This window comes from Juglans regia, chromosome 9 (genome assembly GCF_001411555.2).
Source record: "Juglans regia cultivar Chandler chromosome 9, Walnut 2.0, whole genome shotgun sequence".
Taxonomy (NCBI): domain Eukaryota; kingdom Viridiplantae; phylum Streptophyta; class Magnoliopsida; order Fagales; family Juglandaceae; genus Juglans; species Juglans regia.
The window spans coordinates 18,461,810-18,484,775 of record NC_049909.1 but is presented as its reverse complement, the minus strand read 5'-3'; the positions used below and the strand labels follow the sequence as shown (position 1 = coordinate 18,484,775).

General features: G+C 35.8%; 3 protein-coding genes across 3 annotated transcripts; 2 read left to right on the top strand and 1 right to left on the bottom strand.

Annotated features, from left to right (window-relative positions):
• Positions 1-536: 536 nt before the first annotated feature.
• On the top strand, positions 537-3,114 carry LOC108993810 (beta-carotene isomerase D27, chloroplastic). Its single transcript, XM_018968847.2, has 6 exons — positions 537-1,098; positions 1,274-1,366; positions 2,118-2,179; positions 2,333-2,439; positions 2,621-2,716; positions 2,787-3,114. The coding sequence occupies exons 1-6, from the start codon at positions 721-723 to the stop codon at positions 2,834-2,836; spliced, it is 786 nt and encodes a 261-aa protein (XP_018824392.1). The 5' UTR covers positions 537-720; the 3' UTR covers positions 2,837-3,114.
• Positions 3,115-4,755: 1,641 nt separating this feature from the next.
• Positions 4,756-6,120, top strand: LOC118349447 (uncharacterized protein At5g39865-like). The gene has a single exon (XM_035693903.1). It carries the CDS (start codon positions 4,821-4,823, stop codon positions 5,787-5,789), a length of 969 nt encoding a protein of 322 aa, XP_035549796.1. The 5' UTR covers positions 4,756-4,820; the 3' UTR covers positions 5,790-6,120.
• Positions 6,121-17,548: 11,428 nt separating this feature from the next.
• On the bottom strand, positions 17,549-19,710 carry LOC118349445 (NAC domain-containing protein 43-like). Its single transcript, XM_035693888.1, has 3 exons — positions 19,325-19,710; positions 18,923-19,191; positions 17,549-18,589 (listed from the first exon to the last, which is right to left on the bottom strand). Exons 1-3 carry the CDS (start codon positions 19,509-19,511, stop codon positions 17,792-17,794), a joined length of 1,254 nt encoding a protein of 417 aa, XP_035549781.1. The 5' UTR covers positions 19,512-19,710; the 3' UTR covers positions 17,549-17,791.
• Between the last annotated feature and the right edge of the window lie 3,256 nt (positions 19,711-22,966).

Below are 22,966 nucleotides of genomic sequence, written 5' to 3'. Positions count from 1 at the left end.
CCAATATTTTTAACACATGAGAAAATTTTACAATATTTAATGTCATGAATAGAATGAGTTTTAAAATCAAATATTTTATCTATTTCTTAGTTATATAGCAGATCTGATTCAGGATATTCTCGAAACTCTCAAGTGTAGGTTCATGTAAACCTCGAAGTTATATAAATTTTATAATATTTTTTGTGAGAACCTAAATAAAAGTCTGGAATGTCACCTCATATACTCTATACACCTCACGAGTTTGTAGTTAAAAAATAAAAAACGAAGCGTGGCATCTATTTTGGCCTTAGAACCATTGCAATATTGATGCTGAAATCACTAAATTAACAGTCCTGAATATGAGTGCATATGATGTATTTATATTCAACATGGATAAAGACGAATGGGGCCACTTAAGTCATTCCACAAATAGAAGGTCCAATAATTAAAAAAAAATGGGGGAACAAAAAAGAAGTGGATATAATCTCCTCCAAAGGTGGCATGTATGGTCATAATCTTTCCCATGGAAACAAAGCAAACTCAACCAACCATATGCTGGTTACCCTCCCTGGGGCTGTCCTTTACTGTTCCTGCTGGAACCCCAGAAGCTACATACAATTTTGAGGTTAATGAAAGTGGTCTATCTTCTTACTTCAATGTGGTCTTTGTACTTAAACTCTGTTGAGAGTGCCTAGACTCGTACTCCCATTTATTTGGAGAAAACCAATACAGGAAAAATCCATGGTGGTCCTAAGCTTCCAACCTGTCCAGTTCAGGCCTCCTCAACATCTTCCATTGCATAGACCAAGCGCCGGAAATGTCATCCGGTGTGGGATTGCAGAGCCATCGGGAGAGCCGGCTCCTTTAGGACAAAAAACACGGTACAATGATGGGTTCTTTGACAGGGCATTCATGACACTCTTTGCTCGGAAGATGGAGAAGTTTGCAGCTTCGGCTAAAGCTGGGACAGACACGAAGAAGAAAGGGTGGTGGAATCTTGACTACGAGAGCTTTGTGGATGTGTCTAAGAGAGTAATGCAGGGAAGGTCTCGTATGCAGCAGCAGCAAGTTGTTCGTGAGGTGCTCTTGTCTATGCTCCCTCCAGGTGCGCCTGCTCAGGTGGATAATGCATAAAAATTATAAGTTTGGTCTTTTACTCTTTTTTTAATTGTTTGATGGTTAATACTTGGAAGAGAGGGTGTCAGTCAGGGACATGGTTTGTTCTGGCCGTCCATACGATGTGTAAATCCAGGTTCTAATAAAAGAGGGATTAACAGAGTTGTTGTGTCTGCAGTTCAGAAAACTATTTCCTCCAACGAAGTGGGCTGCAGAATTCAATGCTGCATTGACAGTGCCCTTCTTCGACTGGTTAGTTGGGCCTTCTGAGGTAATTATGCTGCCAACTTTGAGTGCGCGAGCATTGATTTCTCTATATGTGCATGCAAAATCATATTTTTTGAAGATTAATTTTGTATATCAAGAAAAACTCCTATATTAGATTATGCATCTTTGAGCCAAATAATAAAAAAATATTATCCAATAATTTATTTCTTTTCTAAAATTATTTTTTTCTTTCGAATTTCTTTCCATTGGTGTCGAGAGAGAGAAAGAGCAAGAAGAAAGAAATGTTTTGAGAGAGAGTTTGTTTCCGTTGGTGTCGAGAGAGAGAGGGGGGAGAAGAGAGAAAAACGTAGTAAAATAAGATTTGAGGAGTGAACAGTACATCTTCAAATTTATAGAAACATTGTTCATAACTATGCAAATTTTTTTATATGTATAATCCAATGCAATCCAATTTAAGGTCATATTATGCAAATATATAGATACATATGTAGATGCATAATCCAATACTAGTCCTCTTTATCCATAGTTTTGAATGTTTTGCTCAGAGGCTCTCCTAATAAAGTTTACAATGTGAAAATTGGAAAGATTTCTGAGTACAATCGAATGTCTACTTTCTAGTTCTACAATCCAAGTTCATCTACTTTTAAACTTGACATTGGGCATTAAGGAGGCTTGCTTTTCATTTTTCAGTTATATCCAGCGCTACATAGACTTCTATAATCTTTCATTTTGTGATTTATATTCTGCTTCCTTGGTGTTCTTTACGTAATATTAGTTTGATGGGTATTAACTAGGTTATTGAAGTTGAGGTAAATGGGGTGAAGCAGAGGAGTGGAGTTCATATAAAGAAGTGCAGGTAAAATCTGGATGGTGCCAAGACCCTTTCGATCCTTTGCCTTCCAGCTATGGCAGCAGCATGATAAAGAAGATGATTTTATAGCTTACAACAAATTTCTAACAATGTTTGTTCCAATTTTTTATTTTTTATTTTTAATTTCCTCCCACCAAGGTATCTGGAGAACAGCGGGTGTGTAGGAATGTGTGTGAATATGTGCAAGATTCCTACTCAAGACTTCTTCACCAATGAATTTGGGCTTCCATTAACCATGATTCCAAGTATGTCTCTCACTCTCACTTCCTTGTTTTTATCATCTTTGATCCAAAGCTGACATCGTTTTGCTGTGTGACAAACTAAATTTTCCTCTGATTTCAAAATTAAAAACTACATTCTACATGTTGCACGAAATTTTCAGTCTGCAGATTCGTAATGGATCATCTTGTCTGTGTTCATCCTCAGATTTTGAAGATATGAGTTGTGATATGGTGTATGGCCAAGTTCCGCCCCCTTTTGAAGAAGATCCAGTGTCCAAACAACCTTGTTTTCCAGATATTTGTAAGTTTATAGAATTTCCATCACAATCAGCGGACATTTTTCTGTTTTCTAACCAACGCATCATTTGCAGGCTCCATGGCAAATCCCAGCTCCAATGTTTGTCATAAACTACAGGCTTGAGAAGAGACAGATATTCCACAACCCCCCCTCCCTTTTCCCTCATTTTGGAGCATTAGAGAGAAACAATGGGGTAAACCTGTGGCAGACTGTACATATATCAGATTCTCGCTTTCTGTCCAAGAAACAAGCGAGGAAGACATGAGACATACACTGTATTGAACCCTTTAATAATTTTTTTCATACTTGTGCTTTTATACATGGTAAACTTTATCCCTCTTGGATGCAAATTTTATGTTGAGGCATTTTGCAAAATTAGTCCATATCAGATGTTAATTATCCACTTTCACACTTCATCTCCTGTAGTTTACTAGCTGTCTAGCTTATTCTATTGAGGATTTATATATGGAGAAATGATACTTGAAGTCGTGAGTGTGTAAGCGCCGTGCAGTCGTTTTGAAAAAAGTGAATAAATATTAGACTCACATGAAAATAAATTAATTTTTTAATAATGGACTTCACTCTTTTTCAAAACGACTGTATTACGTTTATGCATTCCACGACTGTATGTAGTATTACTCTTATATCTGTCCCATGTAAGTTTGATTTAGAGAAAGTGGAAACTTTCCTCTTCCTGCCATTTTGGGTTAAGAAGATGTGAAAGTGCCTTAACGGGTACATTCCAAGGCGTGAAGTGAGAGATAAGGGATTTGATAATTGGAATTCAAAAATTCTATTCATAAGCCTCATACACCACGTACTATTTTTTTTGTGATTTTTATAATTTTTTTTCTCTTACCAAATATGTGATATATGGATGATGAGTAGAAGAATTCAATTGTTTTTAAAAAATTAAAACCAAAAACAAATTTAAAAAAAAACTTTAAAAAATAAAAAAATTGTGGTGTGTGGTATGTGGGCTTATGAATAGCAATGCTCATTGAAATTTTGAATAAAATTGACTTTTTTATTTTTTATTTGAGAAAAAATATTTACAATCTTAAATTGTGCAATCGTTTTGAAAAATGTGAATAAAACATGATATCTACATGAAAAAAATTAATTTTTTAATAGTAGACTTCACTTTTTTTCAAAGCGATTATACGATATTTGCGTACTTCATGATTGTTTGTAAAATTATTCTTTTTATTTTTATCATCTTGATATCCAGCTATTTTTTTTTATGGAATTTTCCCTATTGTATCTTCACCGCAATAAAGTTTAACATCCAAATTTGGGATGGATTGGTGTTGTTCCTCTATCTCTAGGACACCAAAATATCAAACTATGAACGAATAAAAGTATGAGAGAAAAAGCATATTAGCCCGTGATTACGAGATTTCGTGAGAGACATGCTTTCATTTATACAAAACATTTGCAACAAAAGTGCTTAAGAGTTGAATCCTAAAACGCTATTATCTTGAAGCATGTTTGGCGTCTAATTCACGGTCATGTCATAAATAAATGGCACCCAACTGACAAAACTCAACCCTCATGGTTCAATAGATCTGATCAGTCCGTTCCTACCTACATGGTTCAATACCACCAAGCGCAACAATACATCGAACAATTAGAGATGCCTCCCTCGCACGCTCAGTGACTCGCATGTGCTGCGGGCTTTGCCTCCCTCCCATCAAGGAAATGGATCGTCAAACTTTGGGCTTTGCCCTTTGAAATAAACCGCATTTGTGGCAACCCAAATTGGCAAATTCCACGCTACGCCTACATTCTCATTGAATTTGAATTAAATTTTAGCGCTCAAAGTTCGTGCCCAAAATCCCCGCAACGCACGGTTTGAAAATTGAATCAAAGAGTGAAGTAAAAAAAAAAAGGAACTGTTCATTTCCTCGTGGCACAAAAAAAGGGAAAAAATAAAACCATTATTTTACTCGTTAAAGGTAAATAGTAATAATTTACACTCCCAAAAGTGTCGCCTTGTATCAATCAAAGCCTTTTGTTCTCTCTCGCTCGCTCTTAAACAACTCTCGGTCTTTTGATTTTCAAAACTCAAAACCAGAAAACTCAAAGGACCCAGAAGAGAAGAGACATGGGCTGTGTGTCTTCCAATCTGCTCAACCACGACGACGACTTTACCCAACTCGGAAGCTCTGCACTGAGTCACCACATCGTTTCTCTCACCTCCACCACTTATGGCCTCCTTACTCTTGACCCCCCACCACCTCAATCAACCGCCAGCCCCCCACCAACAACCCCTTTAACCCCACCTTCTCGGTTCACCCTCGGCTCCGTCTTCTCCGAACCCAAGTCCCTTTGGTCTGATCCCAGGCCCCCGCTACTACGCTCTGGCCCAACTGAGGTCATCAACTCTTGGGAACTCATGGCCGGCCTCGAGTACACCGCTGACAGTTTCCGCTTCTTCAAAGACCTTAACAACGCCAACAAAGAGAACTCAAACCCTAATCGTAATCACCGTACCCACTCCGAGTCAAACAGTTTTCTTAAGCCTTTGAACGGCAACGTTCCAAGACCTTCTTCGGTCCTGGACAAGTTCGAGAGAATATGCCCACCCAACGGAGAGAACAGAGTGGTGATCTACACGACGACATTGCGAGGCGTGAGGAAGACTTTCGAGGCTTGCAATGCAGTGAGGGCTGTTATGGAAGGGTTCGGCGTGTTGATCTCCGAGCGAGATATATCCATGGACCGTGGATTCAGAGAACAACTGAGGGAGCTGATGAGAGGGAAAGTAGAAGCAATGGTGCCTCCGAGAGTGTTTGTGAAGGGGCGGTATGTGGGTGGAGCTGAGGAGGTGTTGAAAATAGTAGAGGAAGGGTGGCTTGGCGAGCTTCTTGAAGGGCTGCCCAAGAAAAGAGGTCCGGGTGTGTGTGAAGGGTGTGGGGACGTGAGGTTCTTGCCGTGTTTCCGATGCAGCGGGAGCTGTAAGATGGTGATGGTGGAGAAGGAGGAAGTGGGCCAAAGACAAGGAAGGACTGTTGTGGTGAGGTGTCTTGATTGTAATGAAAATGGCTTGGTGCTCTGCCCTATCTGTAGCTGATCTGTTTGGATCTTGTATCTAAATCAAATCTACTCAGAGTAAGATTTCCCAATTTCGCAGATTCTAGTTTTGGTGCTGAAACGATGATCTTATATGTTGTATCTTGGTTTATCTGTAAGGCAGAGTATGTTCAATATGATGTCGAATAATAGAAAATAAAGCACAGTTATTGACAGGGAAGAAGGCTGGACTGCTAGTGTATGCTGCAGTGTTATAACTTTTAGTTGATGATCTTAATTGCATTTCCAAGTAGGTCTGATTCCATTGTTGTAAGCTATATCTAGTCAGTAGACATGTATAAATTTATGCAATTGGAAAAGAATTCAGGATTAAAAGTTCAGCATGGCACCAAATATGATTGCTGTCGAGACTTTCTACAGAAATATTTCTCCTAGGATGAGATGGTGCGTAACAATGCTTTTGGAGAATGCGTAAACTGGAAAATCATGGGTGTTAATGCTGTGTTTTGCATGCCTTTGGGTCGGGTTTCAACAACTCGAGTCTTTGGACTTCTATCTACACACTTAAGCAAATACAGAAAATAGGAGGCCTTGGTAGTGGTTGGAGAGTCTTTGATACTAAAGTTAATATATTTCCTTAGTGGTGGCTGATGGGCCTATGTAGGTTTAGGGGGTAAGGGTGTCCTCGGGGAGATGTCAGGGCAACGAATCCCATCTGACTCTATTGTCTACTTTCTCCATGCGTAGGTCGCTTCGTGGATCGGTTTTGTTTATGAGCCGGATACTCTGCAAAGACCTACTGACTCCTTTTAGGAGAGGGTCATTGGCACCGGTCGATCTCTCTGACTTACTTCCAAGTGACCTCTTATGGGGGAAAAAAACCCTTACAATGGGTATGAGTAGTTGTTGGCTAGCCCTGATTATGAGAGGCAGATATGAAAATTTCAAGTTTTGGAATTATGCTATAAATGAGGTTGGTGATGAGGCCAATCCTGTTTGGAAAGGTCATTTTGGTGCATCAAGATTCAATAGTAGAATGCCCTGGTTGATTTCTTAACAACATAGACATAATTCTTTTTTTTTTATAAGTAAGAAATTTCATTGATCGAATAAAAGTAGGCAAAGTCTATGTACACAAAAAATATACAAAAGAGACACCTAGTTATATTCTAGAAAGCTGAAAAGATAGCAAAAACTCATGAACATTCCCTCCCTTTAAAATTATAATAGAAAGCCATTGAATCAAAGAAAGTACCAAAAAATTTCATAATTCTCCCATAGCTCTCTTCTTGTTGTTGAAGTACCTCTCATTTCTTTCCATCCCTATACACCACAATAAGCACAAAGGAGCCATCCTCCATGTTGCAGCTAGTTGAGGGCTATGATGATGCATATTCCAACATGTTAGGAGCTCCACCACACTTTTGAGCATAACCTAAGTCAATCCAGCTCTACTAAATATGCCATCTCATAACTCTCTTGTCACTTCGTAATGTAGAAAAAGACGGTCAATTGATTTACCATTGTTCTTACACATATAATATCACTCCATTACGATTATCCCCCAATTCCTTAAATTGACAATCGTCAAAATCTTTCATAAATCTGCTGTCCAAGTAAAAAACGAAACTTTGGGAGGCACAAGAACACTCCAAATACATCTCCATGGAAACACAATGGGCTGATAATTTGTCAGCATCATATAGAAAAATTAAAAAAAAACTTTTTTACTTCTCGAAGGTTTCCATATCATTTTATCGCTCTCATTACCTCATATACTCTTGGAATAAAGCAAGCTGAAAAAACCTGTTATCTCGTCAACTTTTCAATCCTGCACATTCTAGAAAAAATCATATTCCAATGCACTGTACCATTGGCTCGACACAGCACATCTGAATTAGCGACTTGCTAATTTTCAACCAATCTGAAAACACCTTGAAAAATAGAAAATTGAGCTCTCTCACCACACCATTCATCAAACAGAACCTAATTCTTGTGCCCTCTCCAACCTCAAAATTGATGTGTATTGCAAACACCTTCTACCCATTTCTAATAAATTTCCAAAGACTCACACCATAAGACCCCTATCCTCTTTGGAACAACAACCTCCCCAATCACAACCATACTTCTGGCCCACAACCATTCTCCACAATGAAGTCTCATCCGATTGGAATCTGCACAACCACTTTCTAATAGAGCTTTATTGGAAGTGATTAAGTTACACACCCCCCAAACCTCCCAACTCCTTCAGACTGGACATTTTTTGTCAGTTCACTAGATGAAAGTTATTTTTCTCGCCCATGCCACCCAACAAAAAGGCTCTAAATAATTTTTCAATCCTATTAGCCAGCTCCACAGATAAAGGAAATAAGAAAAAAAAGTACGTGTGAAGATTGGAAATTGTACTTTTTATGAGACTTAATATCTCTCATTTTGAGAGATAGAGCTTCTTCCAGCCTGACAACCTTTTCTCTACCTTCTTCACACACCATCCCAAATAGTTTTCGCTTTAAAATAAGCTCCCAATGGGAGTCTAAGGTATTTCATTAGAAAATCAGTCACTTTGCATCCCAACAACTAGGCTAGAAGGTTGATATTCACCACCTCCCCTACCAGGACCAATTCCTACTTGCCCAAGTTCACCTTAAGTCTCGAAACATCTTCAAAACACAATAGAACAGCCTTTAAAGTTTGAATCTGTCCGCTTTCAGCATCACAAAAATTAAAGTATCATCCACAAATAATAAATGAGAGATGGATAAAGCCTCATTATTAATGTTACCCACTGAAAAACCAGCGAGAAAAACCCTCCCCTAACAACAGCCTCTACCATATAACTCAGGGCCTCCATTACTACAACAAAGAGGAAAGGAGATAACAGGTCCTCTTGTCTCGAATTCTAAAAAAATCCACAAGGTTGGCCATTAACTAAATCAGAAAATCGAGCGGTCGAAACACAATATTTGATCCATCCACACCACCTATCCCTGAAGCCACATCTTCTCAATATATATAGCAAAAAATCCCAGCACATGTGATCGTAAACTTTTTCCATATCCAACTTGCAAAGAACTTCCGGAATGAACATAGGTGGAATTCTAATCTGTCATGAAAGCCTTGGATGAATGTGCCACTAGCATTACTGATCTCTCTCTCTCTTTCTCTCTCTCAATCTCATACACACACCCCACTGTTGAGAGAATCACCACTACGGGTGTAAATTGGTCGGTCCGGGGGGTAATCTTCTATCCATCATTTTTTCCAAACTGGATTGAACCGAACTGAACATCCAATGGGACTGGACTGAACATCCATAGGGACCGGACCGATAGCTATCAGTTTGTTTGGTTCGGCCCAATTATTTTTTATTTTTTCTCAAATAAATTAATAAAAAAATTATTTAAATTACTAGATTAAAATTAATTGAATTATTAATGTGGATTATGTAACTAACTCATTAAAAAAATAATTAATTATAATTATATTGATGATATTAATTGCTAATTTGTTACTAACTTAGAGTATATCAATGTATTATGATAGTTAATGCATAATGAGCTATATTAAACTTTTTACATTTTATATATTAAGCATAAATAATTGAATTATCCATAGTTCCCCGTCCATACATGCTTTATATTTACTTGCAACTTAGATATTTTACAAAATAATTACCTAATAACTTTAATTAGATCATAGATGTAGATGTTACTAATTAGTTAATAGGGAATTGGTGATATATTAGTTAATTATAATTTACAATAATATTTGTAATTGCTTTATATTTACTTACAATTTAGATATTTTACAAAAAAATTATCTAATAACTTTAATTAGATTATAGATGTAAATGTTAGTAATTAGCTAATGGTGAATTGGTGATAGATTAGTTAATTGATATCATACATTAGTTAATTACAATTTATAATAATATTTGTAATGGCTTTATATTTACTAGGGGTGGGTAGCGGGGCCCCGCACCCCGCTGCACCGCCTAGGCCAGCGGAGGCGGGGGACAGAAGGGCCTAAGCCCCTCCCCGATCTGCTTTTCCCCCACCCCGCTTAATTATTAAATTATAATTAAAATTAAAATTATATATATATAAAAGCTCATAAGTAAGTGAAATGATGCCGTTTTGTCTCTCTCTCTCAGACTCATACTCTCTCTGTCTCTCACTCTCTCGCACTCTCTTAGTCTGTCTCTCTTGATCTATTCTCTCTTTCTCTCTCGCATGACTGCAAGAGCACCATCGTTGTTTGCAACTTTGCTGCTCCAAACTCCAAAGGTAAGACTCCTAGACCTAGATTTTTTTTTTTTTAAAGTTTTGGATTGGACATTGGAGGAAGAATGTGTTGATTCAGAGATAGAGGATGAGAATGATTGTAAATTTGTGTGATGTGGATTATGTTTTGTGCATGTGTTTGAAATTGATGTCACCTCTGTCACTCCGTTTGAATTTGGGTGATGTTGCCCAGTATGGGGCGGGAGGGTAGATGGATTGACCCCCCCCACCCGCACCCCATTATTCGAGACGGAGTACCCTGCCCCAACATGCCGAGGGTGGGGGACAGGAGACGGGAGCGGGGTGGGGGCTACTCCGCCCTGTAAGGGGCGGGTAGCACCCCTAATATTTACTTACAACTTAGGTAGTTTACAAAAGTAACTTTAATTAGATCATAAATATAGATGTTAGTAATTAGTTAATGATGAATTGGTGATAGGTTAATTGATAATATACATTAGTTAATTAATACAATATTAATTTGTAATTACATATTTAAAATTTTATATTATTAATAGTGATAGGTTAGATGAAAATTACATAATTATTATATAAAATAATGTCTATAAAATATATTTAAAAATTAAAAATATATATTTTCCTATTCGGTTGGTCCGGAAAAACCCCACCCCGGGATTGGACCAAAAACTAAAAAAATGAAATTTCTTAGATCGAGACCAATCGGTCCCAACTTCGGGTCAGTTTGGTCTGAATCAAACCAGTATGTTTCTCCGATCTTGATAAACCAATTTATAGCCAATGTTTTAAATAATGTTTCAGTCGAGGCTATTTCGATACCAGTACCATTTTGGATATCGTTTCGGAATAGTCTATATATGAATAAATTATATATAAATATATATAAACTATAAATAGTCTGGTATGAATTGAGAGGTTAAAAAATGAGCTTGCAGTTTGAAGAAATGAAAAAAAAAAAGTAAAGGTCAAAATCTTTATATCGGCCAAAATCCGATATATTGGCCTGTACCGGCCGAAATTATGTCTGGTACGAAACAAGGGTCTTTTATGTACCGGCTACCCGTCCAATACAGCATATTTCGGCCAGACCAGCCGATACGAAACAAAATTCACAACTTTACTTACAGCCCTAATCACCACCCAATTTCACAAATATTGAGTATCCTCTGTTCACTACTCAATTATTGGTCTCTTTCCCATGCACACAAGCAGAGAAGTTAGCAAAGTCAAAACAAATGCAACACCACGATCTGTAATGGACAAGACAGGGGTTATTAATCAACCATCAGCTGCAAATTGCGCCCTATTCAAGAGTTAATGATATGGGTTTGCGTTTCGTGTATGTGGTCATATATAGAATAAGGGATGCATTTCCTGTATTATATTATAGAACCTGATGATAACTATTGCTATAAGAACCTAATAACTCTAATAGATCAGAATATTATTCTACGGTATAACCTTTATACAGGTTAATTCTTGAATAATAAGGCGACAATGGAATGTCAATGGAGAGCAAAACACTTTATGGTTAATTTATCGTGTATATCCTGAAATTTTATGTGAAATTGAAAAATATTTTTCATGAATAGCTCAATGAATATCTAGAGATTGGCTCAAGTGGTAAAGACTTTGATTTTAGTGGTATGCTCTCTCTAAGGTCCAATATTCGAATCTCATTTGATGCAAAAAATCACTAGGTACTATCAGATTGGGGGGTTTTACCGTTGAATTATCGGATGTGTACTTGTGAGAAATTTTTTGTAGAGAGCTTGTGCAGTCCCGAGATTAATCGAGACACTATCTCTAGATACCTGGCGTCAATAAAGAAATGAATAGCTTAATGTATATTATCTCCGATTGACATATGCTTGATACAACCAATAGAACATGATGGGCATTTCCATTCTGTTGGGCACTCTTTGACATCACCAAATAATTGATAAAGCTTCCCTACTAACCTAAAAGTAGCTCAATTCAATCTTCTGGATCTTGATAAATTGGTTGAAAGGAAGTTATCATATGGGCAGGTCAGTTCAATGGTTAACTCTTCCATTCATGTTCGAATATATTCCATTTCCTTGTTTGCTTTAATAATGGCTATATTGAACCTCCCAAATCTTTCTGCCATTGGTCCCAAAAGGACCCAAACATGTTTTGTTTTGTTGCCAACATTATTTCTAGGAGATAAAGACCTCTCTACCCTTTGATCGCCAGGACTTAAATCAAACCTAAAGTTAAACCATTATTGTAGGGGATGGGGTCCCTTTTACCTTATCATCTTGTCTTTTATTTAACAAAATAATTATTTTATTTTTTTCTTAATCCTAAGCGTGTGTTATCTACACTACTTATAAATATAATTTTTTATATAGAATTATTATATTTTCGAATCGGTGTGTAGAGTAACCTTATCGACACTATTTAAATCGTAAGATTTAAATGTAAAATTTATATAATCACATAATCATATTTATAGTCTATCAGACATAAAATAAAAAATAAATCATGAAATACATTATTATGGAAAAGAGATTTTTGTCCATTAAAAAAAAAAATATTCAAGTTCTCTCATCAATAAGAGATTATGACGAAATTCAACAAAGTTACAAAATTAACCTTCAAGAGTTGCAAATATTAGGATATTTATCCCAAAAACTCTCACATGGATCCATTTCTAAAAAGATGATACAGGTAAAGCATTGGGGTATTGGTCCAAATAAAAATGATTAACGAGATTGCTAAAAATCTTTGCTACTATTAGAATCTGAGTACCCAGAGATTAGCTTAGGATATGAAAACAGGGGAGTGTCCGTCAATCCATGGTTTGGACTTTGGACCTTCAGCTTTTGGGCCTACAACTGCAACAGGGATGATTACACTCTCTGACACCATCCCTTCCCTTCCCTTCTGTGTGGGCCCATAAAAACATATCTTGCTAGATCCACACTTTTGTCGCATTCGAGCCCGGTTTCATCCCATGAATATGCACGTATTTCAACGAACGTGTCATTGAATTGTGGAAGTTGTCGGGGTGGTATTTTGAGGCACGTTTGGAAGTTGAGTGGAATTTTCTACGAATGCTAACGAGTTATAAAGATGATAAAATGAATTTTATGAAATTTATTTAAAATAAATTTATATATATTTAAATATTAAGATAAGTTTATATGTATTTATAAAAAGTTGAAAAAGATTATGAATTTTATATATAAAAAGATATTAAGTTAAAAAAAGTTATAAATCCTACGTTAAAAAAGATTTTGAATTGAGATAAATTTGATTTGAGAGTTAAATTTTGAGATATTAGACTGAACTGTCTAAATTCCAAACGGAGGCCTTAAACAATTTTTCTCATTATAGAACAGTCCAAATAATGTATAAGATCATATTTCAACACTCAAATATAGTACGTATGCCGCCCTTAATCACATTGCTAATTGAGATTTGGATCCTCTAACTAAGTTGATTCTCTATTAATCTATATATATGTCTTGATATATTATTTTAGACTACTTAAATATTATGACGATAAATATAATTAATCATTGTTTTAACTATATTATTTCATAGTCGTCATTTGACATCAAAATGAATAGTAAAAAATTGAAAAATGATAGATAATTTTATAATAATTTAATATTACTTAGAGGAATCATAAAAAGACTAGTTAAAAAAAACGATAAATACTATTTTTTAAGACTAACAACTTATTATTTTATTATTTTTTCTGATATAAAGTAGATAACGTATTTGCCGGGTGAGAATTGATAGGCTGACACGACGAGTTCATGATACATCCTCCCGGGTCAAGTCAACGGTGGTTACTCCAATCAATTACATTCGAATGTCCCAAAAACAAAACAAAACAAATTAAGCACCCTTCAAATTATTACTATGGTGAACAATTTGTTGAACTTCCTCAATTAATCTATGCTATATATATATATATATATATATATATATATATGATTCATCCAATTCTTAATTAAGATTTTGTTTAGATAATGAGATGAGATGAAATATTAATTTTAAATGAAAGTTAAAAGTTAAATAAAATATTATTAGAATATTATTTTTTAATATTATTATTATTTTAAAATTTGAAAAAATTGAATTAATGTTTATTATATTTTGTGTGAAAATTAAGAAAAAATTTAATAATGAGATGAAACCGTTTTTGTATCTAAATGGCTCCGTGCAATAAGGAAACTGATTTATTTTCTGAAAAATAAATTAATAAGGCTAGAAAACTACACCATTAGAACACCGTGCTGACATGATAATTACTTGTAATAATTTTTGTTTCGTTCTTCTTTTTCATTTTTATGAATTGTTATTTAGAAAACTTTCTATTTTATTAGAAAAAAATAATTATTTGTGGTGAGTTATTTGTGATAAAAATAACTATATTTTGCGATGAAAATATTTTCATCTTAGTAATACTACTAAATAACTACTACAAATAATTAAGCGTTCCAGATATTAAATGGCTCACGGAGCATTTAATATAACGATAATAATCAAATCAAAGGTGGAAACTAAAAGGAAATAAGTAGTACGATCGTGCAACTAGGAATGCTGTATAACGTGTATTGCTATAAAAACTGTAGAAAGTCGGAAATTAAACACGTAAAAGCTTCGTTTGGTAGTTGTAGGGCACAAAAGAAACCGATTAAGCAGATTATATAATATGATGATCATAATCGTGATATTGGGGTGGATCGATGAATAATGAGAGACGTCACTGTTAATTAAAGTATAATAATTGATTGAAAGTACCCTCTCATATATATATGGGTCATCATCTTCAATTGCAATTAAGAGACACATTCATTCCGATTAAGAAAATTCATCTGTTTTTTTTTTTTTTGGTTACGTGCATCTGATCATGATCTACGTACGTACATGCTAGCTAGGCCAGCCAGCAGGTCATCGATCGATCGATCATCTTCCAGGTAGTTGCGAAACCTAACACATGAATATATTGGTCAAACTAGCATTAATCCTAAGCAAAATCAGCCTTTTTTTGGAGAAGTGACGTACACTTCATTTAGTTATAGCTTTCAAAGCTTTGACGGATAGAGGATGGATGGCACATCGATCGGGGACTGCCGCCAACTGTTCCCTTGGAGTCTTGGAGACATTTTTTCTTTGCTTAATTAAGTACTTAATTTGTCCCTATTTTTTCTTTTTCCTATTACCGAAGTATTTTCTACGATATATAAGGCTGCTTTTTGTCGAGTTCATCATGTATATATTGTTACCAACTCCGAAGGAAGCATAATTAATCACTTTCATAAGGTCTAAAATGACGGCAATGGAAGTCGAAGAAGTAGTGCGTGCCTGCTATATATCATGAGTGGCTTTAGATTACGTCGTTACGATCCTTGGGCCAATGCACTGATTTGGGAATTGACCAGTTTGATGAGATGATCCTCAGGTGGAGACCGCAAGGATTCCCTCCCAGGCCAACTTTTACACTAGTCCTTTAATTTTATAACACGTACGTACGCATACATACATACATATATATATATATATATATGTTTATGCTGTGTGCGCGCGTACACGTGATCCTCTCAAGATCAAAATCATGTTTGCAAGCATCCAATATTATATACATGCAGATATAAAGCTGGGAGACATTTGGGTGCCAAAAAAATGTACGACCAACTTCACGCAAAACCGATAAGAGAAGCTAGATCTAATTCATGCGAGCCTCCCGTCTAGAGAACGACCGGCCCGCCACCACATTGATCTCTTCCGGAAGCCATTTTAATTTGTCGCACAGGCCGCCCGGGGCGGATGATCACCTCCCTGTCAGTCCTCGTATGAACCGACTTGATCAACACTCGATCGGGACTATATATCTATGTATATATATAATTAACTTACCATTTTATATATCATGTGGGTTATTCATATTTTCGATTTGTACACGTGTACATTAACAGTACTACATGCAATGCGCCTCGACAGGCGTGGTTCTTGTGTGCTGCATGCAATGCTCTAACCTCGTACGTACGTAGTTTTTCAGTTTTGTATATAATATGTGTCCATTTTTTGCTACGAGTAATTTCATACTTTTTCCACCTAAAACATTACGCCAAAGTTTAACAATAATAGTTTCAATTCAGAAATACTAGAGGGTGAGCTTTGCAACAACTGATCATGCATGTCTGAATTGTCTCGAAAATAGCGTGGTGGAAATTAATATTACATGAGTTCAGGGCCTACCCGACAATTAGCAATTTCTCAATTTATATCATTTTTATTTCTCAATCCAATATTAATATATAGTTGCATTGGGTGTTTGTGAAATCTTCCTGATTTTACCATCGATCTGTACATAATATTTATTTCAATATATTCCTATCTAGACAAAAATATGTAGATTTTCGATCTATACTAGGCTACTTCATTATGTTATAGATTCCAAAGTTTGTGAATTGTTATATTGATCTTACATGACTTGCAGATATTTTGCGAAGTCCTACAATATTATATATCAAATGTATACCCAAGTAAAACCAGATCATTTGAATCTCCTTAATTCTCATCCGAAGAGAGATATATATACACGGCTTGCATAATATTTATTAAACATTAATTAATGGTAATCGAGAAATTTATGCAGACAACATCGAATTAATACATAATATTGTAGTACTGGTAATTAGTTTATGTATGTATTTGGACAACAACTCTTAAAAATTTAAATCCAGTAATTAGGACAGTACAATATTCATCAACAATAGTATTAATCTTGCTAGCAGCTTGGATTATATGGACGTGATTTGCATGGTTTGGAATTTTCGATTAATGTTGTGACCTAGTTAGTAAACTGATCGTGTGCATAGCTATGTTTTTCTTCCTATATACTTAATTATATATATATATATATATGATCTTGACTTAATTATAAAGAGGGGGAAGAAAAGAAGGGCGAAAATAATGAGATATTAATAAATCATTCAAAAAAGTACTCGTACTGATCCATTCAGCTTGGACTCTTCCCCTCCTTTCCCCCGGCAAAAGAGAAAAATATGCTATGTTTTTTTATGATTCTCGTGCTATATATATATATATATATATATATATAATGTATATTTACTTAATTCGTAAAAGGCGATCGACTTTTGCTACAACATCTTTATTGCCTTATTGGTGCAAACGTTAGGTGCGACCCAAGAATTTCACTCAATTGTCGACGCCAGGGATAACAAATAATTCGATCATTAGAATGACCTCTGACCAATATATATATATTGTGACCATGCATGCCGGCCCCATCGATCAGCTATATATATATATATATATATATATATATATATATATTGGCGTTAATGTTAATTGTGTGCAGCGCAAGATATATCAGTACGTAGACCCCAAATTAAATTAACGTACCGATCGATCCGACTAAAAAGTCAGCATAACGGCATGATTAACTTGTCAAGATTTTCTTTGTTGTTAACGAATTGGGGTCAGGGATATGATGATCACAGGTAGAAATTAGTATATAAAAAATTATCAATAGCACCCAAAATATAGCTGGCTTTTCTAAGCCAATTGATTATAGTACTGGTGGACCGAAAACATAGTTATTTAGGCAAGAAAATTAAGATTGCCACCCCCACGTACGTACGTACATCTCGAATATATCATGATCACCTGATTATTCATGCAGTACGTGTTAAGTCCATGATCATGATGACTTATATATTATACCTAGCTAGAGTACATACCAGCTGACTTTATTAGATACTGAAGACTTGGGTTATACCGACAAGTGGGATAAAGGGTCGGATGATGATGATATTGGTGATGATGACGATTTGGTGAAGCTCCATATGTCATTCTCGCTAGTATTGTAGACATGTGAGATTTGACTTTGCCTACTCAAACGTATGTCCGAGAATTGTACATCGTCATGATCAGGAGGACAGAAAGCCATGTTGTTGGGGTCATTAAAGCAGGATAATTGCTGGGCTGTCTCCTCGGCCTCTTCGGTGCCATTAAGCTGCGACGCCACCATCCGATCGAAGGCAACCCAGTCACTAAGATTAGTTTTGGCCTGATCATGATCATGATCATCATCATCAACCAGCTGGGTCTTGTCCTCGTTGCCACCACTAGCATGATTTGTGAACGAAGATGGTTGAGTATCTGTGACCATCTCATCATGATGATCAAATGATTGATAAATGGGAAGCGAAGGAAGGGTTGGGCTCTCTAGCCGTGGGAGATGAAGGAATCTGTCATGGAGACCTTCATCGATATGCTTTGCAGTGAGAAACATCATGTTGCTAGTTGTAGTACTGTTGTCGGAGATACTGATGTTGTTGCCGCATGATTCGTTTTCCGGCTTGCAATTAATATTCCTTCCCATGTATAAGATTATTTGATCCAGGACCCCGTCATTTCTCGAAGCAAGTATTTGATGAGTGTTTGAATCCCTAGAGATCATAGACGAGGTTTTAGGACTCTCTAGGGCTTTCTGAAAGTTCTTCTTCTTGAATACACGGCAAACCACCCATCCGTCTTCCGCCATTGATTCTCCTACTGAATTACAAACCTAAATAATGCACATATATAACTGAATATTTCAGTACATTTTGTCAATTAATGATTCAATATTTGTCTTAAAGGCTTTAAACCGATTACAAATAATGAATTCTCATTTGACGATTATTCTAATGCATGCTAATCATCACCGAATTGAAGAAAACAAAAAAATTATATATCTTAAGCAAATAGTACACACCGTAAAGAAACATCTCTCATATACGTACGAACTTTAGATAAAAGACAACTTTTAGTTTGTCGCATTGAAGATAGAGATTAATTAGTTACTAGTGCTTGATTTTGAATGATTATACATTGAAAGGAATGGAGAAGAATGTCTTACGCTAGTTTCATGGATGCTTTCATCTAGCCTATATTCATGCATGATCCAGTCTGATTTTTGTCCATGTGGTGCTCGTCCTTTGTAGAACACTAGAGTTTTCCTCAATCCAATTCTTCTAAAGCTGCTATAGATGATCTTATCTCGGCCGGTGGCCTTCCAAAACCCAGCTGCTGTTGCACGATTTGTTCTAGTCCCAGTTGGATACTTTTTGTCTTTGTGACTAAAGAAGTACCAATCATTTTGAGGGGTGGATCCAATCTTGCATTTCTCTACAAGGCAGCAACATAATTAATATGATCAAAGCAAAAGAAAAGGAGAGAAAATATTTGCATATATATATATATATATATATGCTGCAATTAGTAAATGCGGGAAAAGTAGACGAACAGGCACCCTAGCTACCTTGAATATCCCATGGCTCGAGCTTATTAAGATCGACTTCGCGGATTACATCAAGGTCAATCTTCTCGTCGGCAACTTTCTTCCTCAGGTAGTAATGCAGAAGTTCCTCTTCTGTAGGGTGAAATCGGAAACCTGGAGGAACCTGAGATTTGCCATTTATGGACAGATTCATGATATCTTCTGTCATTAACAGGAAGATCTTGATAGTTCTAATGATCAGTGTCCAGGCGTTCGATCGATTCTGATCCTTAGCGATGCTTCTGTCCTTAAATCCCCTCAAAATCTTCTTTAGAATTAGTACCAAACAATGAATTAAACAAGAAAACAAAGCCGGTACTATAGAGTCTGGATTAGAGGAAAAGAAGAGAATAAAGAAAAAGGAGAAATAAAGGACAATAATAAGGTGTAGGGGTGTGCGTAAGGGGTAATGCAGTCATGATAATTTATAATGGTTGTAGGACATGGTCAATAGGTGCATCCAGCAAGTTTCTTGACATAATTTACGGTTAGTTTGTACATATAATTAAATAGTACAAAAGTATTATCATTTAATCTATTGACTTTGGCATATTATAAGACATAGACGTTGTGAATTAAATTAGGTGATGATCACAAATTACAAAATTACAGATTATTATGATGAAAGCTAGCTAGCTAGTGCGTTCCACATTTCATATATATATATAAAAGTTATGGATGTGGAGAAGACGAAAAACAAAAAGAAAAGGTGAGAAAAAATTTGGAAAATAGTTAAAAGCCACACGCATTCAGAAGAAAACCAGAAAATATATATTTTGAAGATAATTCAAGGAAATATACAAAACATGCACCACATATGATCAGTTTTTGTAAAGCAATTACCTTTTTTTTAACTTCTTAACTTTTTAATAGGAGGTCAAGTTGTTGGGGGGGGGGGGGGGTTTGGGGGTCAAGTTGCCGTCTTTGATAGCCCCCTTGAGGGGGACGGGGCGGGCACCGGAATCATCCGCAGGGTATGGAAATTGGGAAGGGTCCAAAAATGCTTGGAAAGCTTAGGTATCATGGCCATCAGTGTACTTGGTGTGGGGTCAGGGCCCGCGAGAAGAACCAACTACCTAAACCTAGAGACTAGGGAGACAGATAGAGATGAGGGTGGGGCCGGGTCTGTATTAATATAATAGGCAGTAAAAATAGGGCCCACCCAAAATGCGTTAATAGTTGAGAGAGAAAGGGAACAATATGTATAGCTAGTGAGAACGGAGGGCATGCCTCCATCTTAACTATGTCGACCCTCGACCTTAATATCTGAATGGAAAGCACCTCCAAAACCACCACTTTTCCCCCAAAGAATCTCTCTCTCTCTCTCTCTCTAACTCGTTTTACTTGTGCAACCAACTCAAAGGACTAGCTAGAGGGTAAAAGAGATAGATGATGAGGTCGGAGGCACTGAGCTTTCATGGTCCCATGGTGAAAGAAAATTAGACATGCTCGATGGGCCGGTTTATGGAGACTCCGAGAGTTTGGATCTCCTACTATCACTTATATCTGCCATCATTGCTCCCACCAACTGCAGGGCACTAAACTCAACGCATGTTGGTACCCAAAAATTCAAAAAAGATCAGAGGCCAGGTTAATCACTGCTAAAACTGTCATGCATGATCATGATACGATCAGTCAGGAAGAATATACGCATGCAAATTTCAAGTCCCACAAAAATGGAATGCGCACGTGTCAAAACCCTCAAGATCATCTGCTATGTCTGCAGTAATACTCTTGATCAGATGATCAGATGCCCTGATTAATGAAGGTACTGCCACTCTTTTTTCTTTTTCTTTTTTATATATGAAGGCCGTACTGCCACTCACTTCAAGAGCGGAGTCGCACCGCTCGTTTGTATTGCTAATTATTTTTTATATTATTTATATTTTTTTAATATATTTAAATATTTTTAAAAAATAAAAAAAATATACTAATACATTTAAAATTATTTTTTTAATTATTAAATAAAAAATAAAACGATATACTATAAGGGCCAAATATGGGGGGCGGCACACAAGCTTTTCTCCTCACTTAAATTCACACTAAAATTCATTAATTGTGAAAGTGCAGGTCCCAACCGTTGCATACATTTTTTCCAAGTAACTTCCTCATGTCCTGCATATTCTGGAGATCTTTCTTTCCATGACTGTGTCCACGTACAGCCTGCTAGCATTGCTTCTTTTGAATCTTTCATTCCATAATAGATGACATTTCGAGATCACTACTGCATAAGTCTTGGAGAGGCACCAACCTTTGCCATAATCAACCTCTCTTCTCTATCCATTTTTTTCTCTTTTTTTGAATTGTCTATCTCCAACGTCTGTTATTCCCCCGGCCGGCCTCGTCCATATTAATGAGCATTCAAGTCTGTGCACGACTATTAGCAAGTATAGACCCTACATGGCAATACTAAAGGCGTTTCATGTTTATGGCAACTTCCTTATTGTAGATGGAAAATTTTGGCTAGGATTAGATCACCAAAATCATAAGTCTCGATATGACTAGATGACTAATTAATTAAGATGATAGAATTCATCTTATGTTGAGTTTGGCTGTCATTTAGGGACGTTTTACCTTAAATAGTTTTGTAAAGGATTTCTCTTTGTTATTAATCTTGTTGTTATGTAATTTATTTATTTTTATGTTATTGTTTGATTATTAAATAATTACATGATTGACGACTAATCAATTTGTTAAATGAATTAATAGATGTTTGTGTTAATATATAGGGATACTTCGTAGGTAATCTGACTTATAAATGAAAGGGTTGAAAATAAAACCAAAGCAACCTTTTTTACACAGGATTTAATTATATAAATTGTGCTTTGAACTTTTGATAACCAGCCATCGTAATGGATGGGAATTGTTCACTGATTTTTCTCCAAAGCAACATCGAGCGTACGTGTTGTGACAATTAGTAAATATTTCATGCTAGCTGTATGAGCCTGAGCGCACCCTTAATGGTAATTTAGGCAATAATGAATTTTGGCTGCCGGGTCAGAAAGCAAGCTAGCTAGCTGCTAGAAGATCATCACATTAAAATTCCTTTTTTTGTTTTCCCTGTTTTGTATCATGCATATATATATATATATATATATATATATATATATATATGAATTCTGAACACCATGAGTTGTCTGTTAGTTACCTGAGAATCCAGGTTTAGTCAAGAGAGTCGGTTAATTAACGAGGATAACATATATAAATATATAGTACTGATCGATCAGGCGAACCCAAGAGGCGGCAATTAATAAATTAGATTAAGCAATCAATGATGACATCTTGCTGGCCTCTACTTCATATTATATATATATATATATATATATATATATATAATACATATAATTGAGAAATGATTTAACTAGAAAAGTAAATTTTCAAATTGATCTAATATGAAGTGATATGTTAAATTATACAATTATTTTTATTATAAAATAGATTTATCATATCACATAAAGTTATATTAATTTATAAATTTATTTTTATAAAATCTCTTTGTGATTGATGACTTTCCTAGCGAATTTTTGGCCTAGCATTCGGCATCAATGTGGCCAACACTAGCACTCATGTTATAACCGACGAGGTGGGTTATTTTCTTTGTCTAGCACGCTAATTAATATTATA

What these genes read in the sequence shown, in the direction of transcription:
- LOC108993810 (XM_018968847.2), top strand. Translation starts at nt 721, where the DNA reads ATGGTGGTCCTAAGCTTCCAACCTGTCCAGTTCAGGCCTCCTCAACAT. An exon ending in CTCCAGGTGCGCCTGCTCAG is followed by an intron (nt 1,099 to 1,273) that starts GTGGATAATGCA and finishes TTGTGTCTGCAG; the next exon opens with TTCAGAAAACTATTTCCTCC. An exon ending in ACCTTGTTTTCCAGATATTT is followed by an intron (nt 2,717 to 2,786) that starts GTAAGTTTATAG and finishes CATCATTTGCAG; the next exon opens with GCTCCATGGCAAATCCCAGC.
- LOC118349447 (XM_035693903.1), top strand. Translation starts at nt 4,821, where the DNA reads ATGGGCTGTGTGTCTTCCAATCTGCTCAACCACGACGACGACTTTACC.
- LOC118349445 (XM_035693888.1), bottom strand. Translation starts at nt 19,511, where the DNA reads ATGACAGAAGATATCATGAATCTGTCCATAAATGGCAAATCTCAGGTT. An exon ending in CGAGCCATGGGATATTCAAG is followed by an intron (nt 19,192 to 19,324) that starts GTAGCTAGGGTG and finishes GCTGCCTTGTAG; the next exon opens with AGAAATGCAAGATTGGATCC. An exon ending in AAAGCATCCATGAAACTAGC is followed by an intron (nt 18,590 to 18,922) that starts GTAAGACATTCT and finishes TGCATTATTTAG; the next exon opens with GTTTGTAATTCAGTAGGAGA.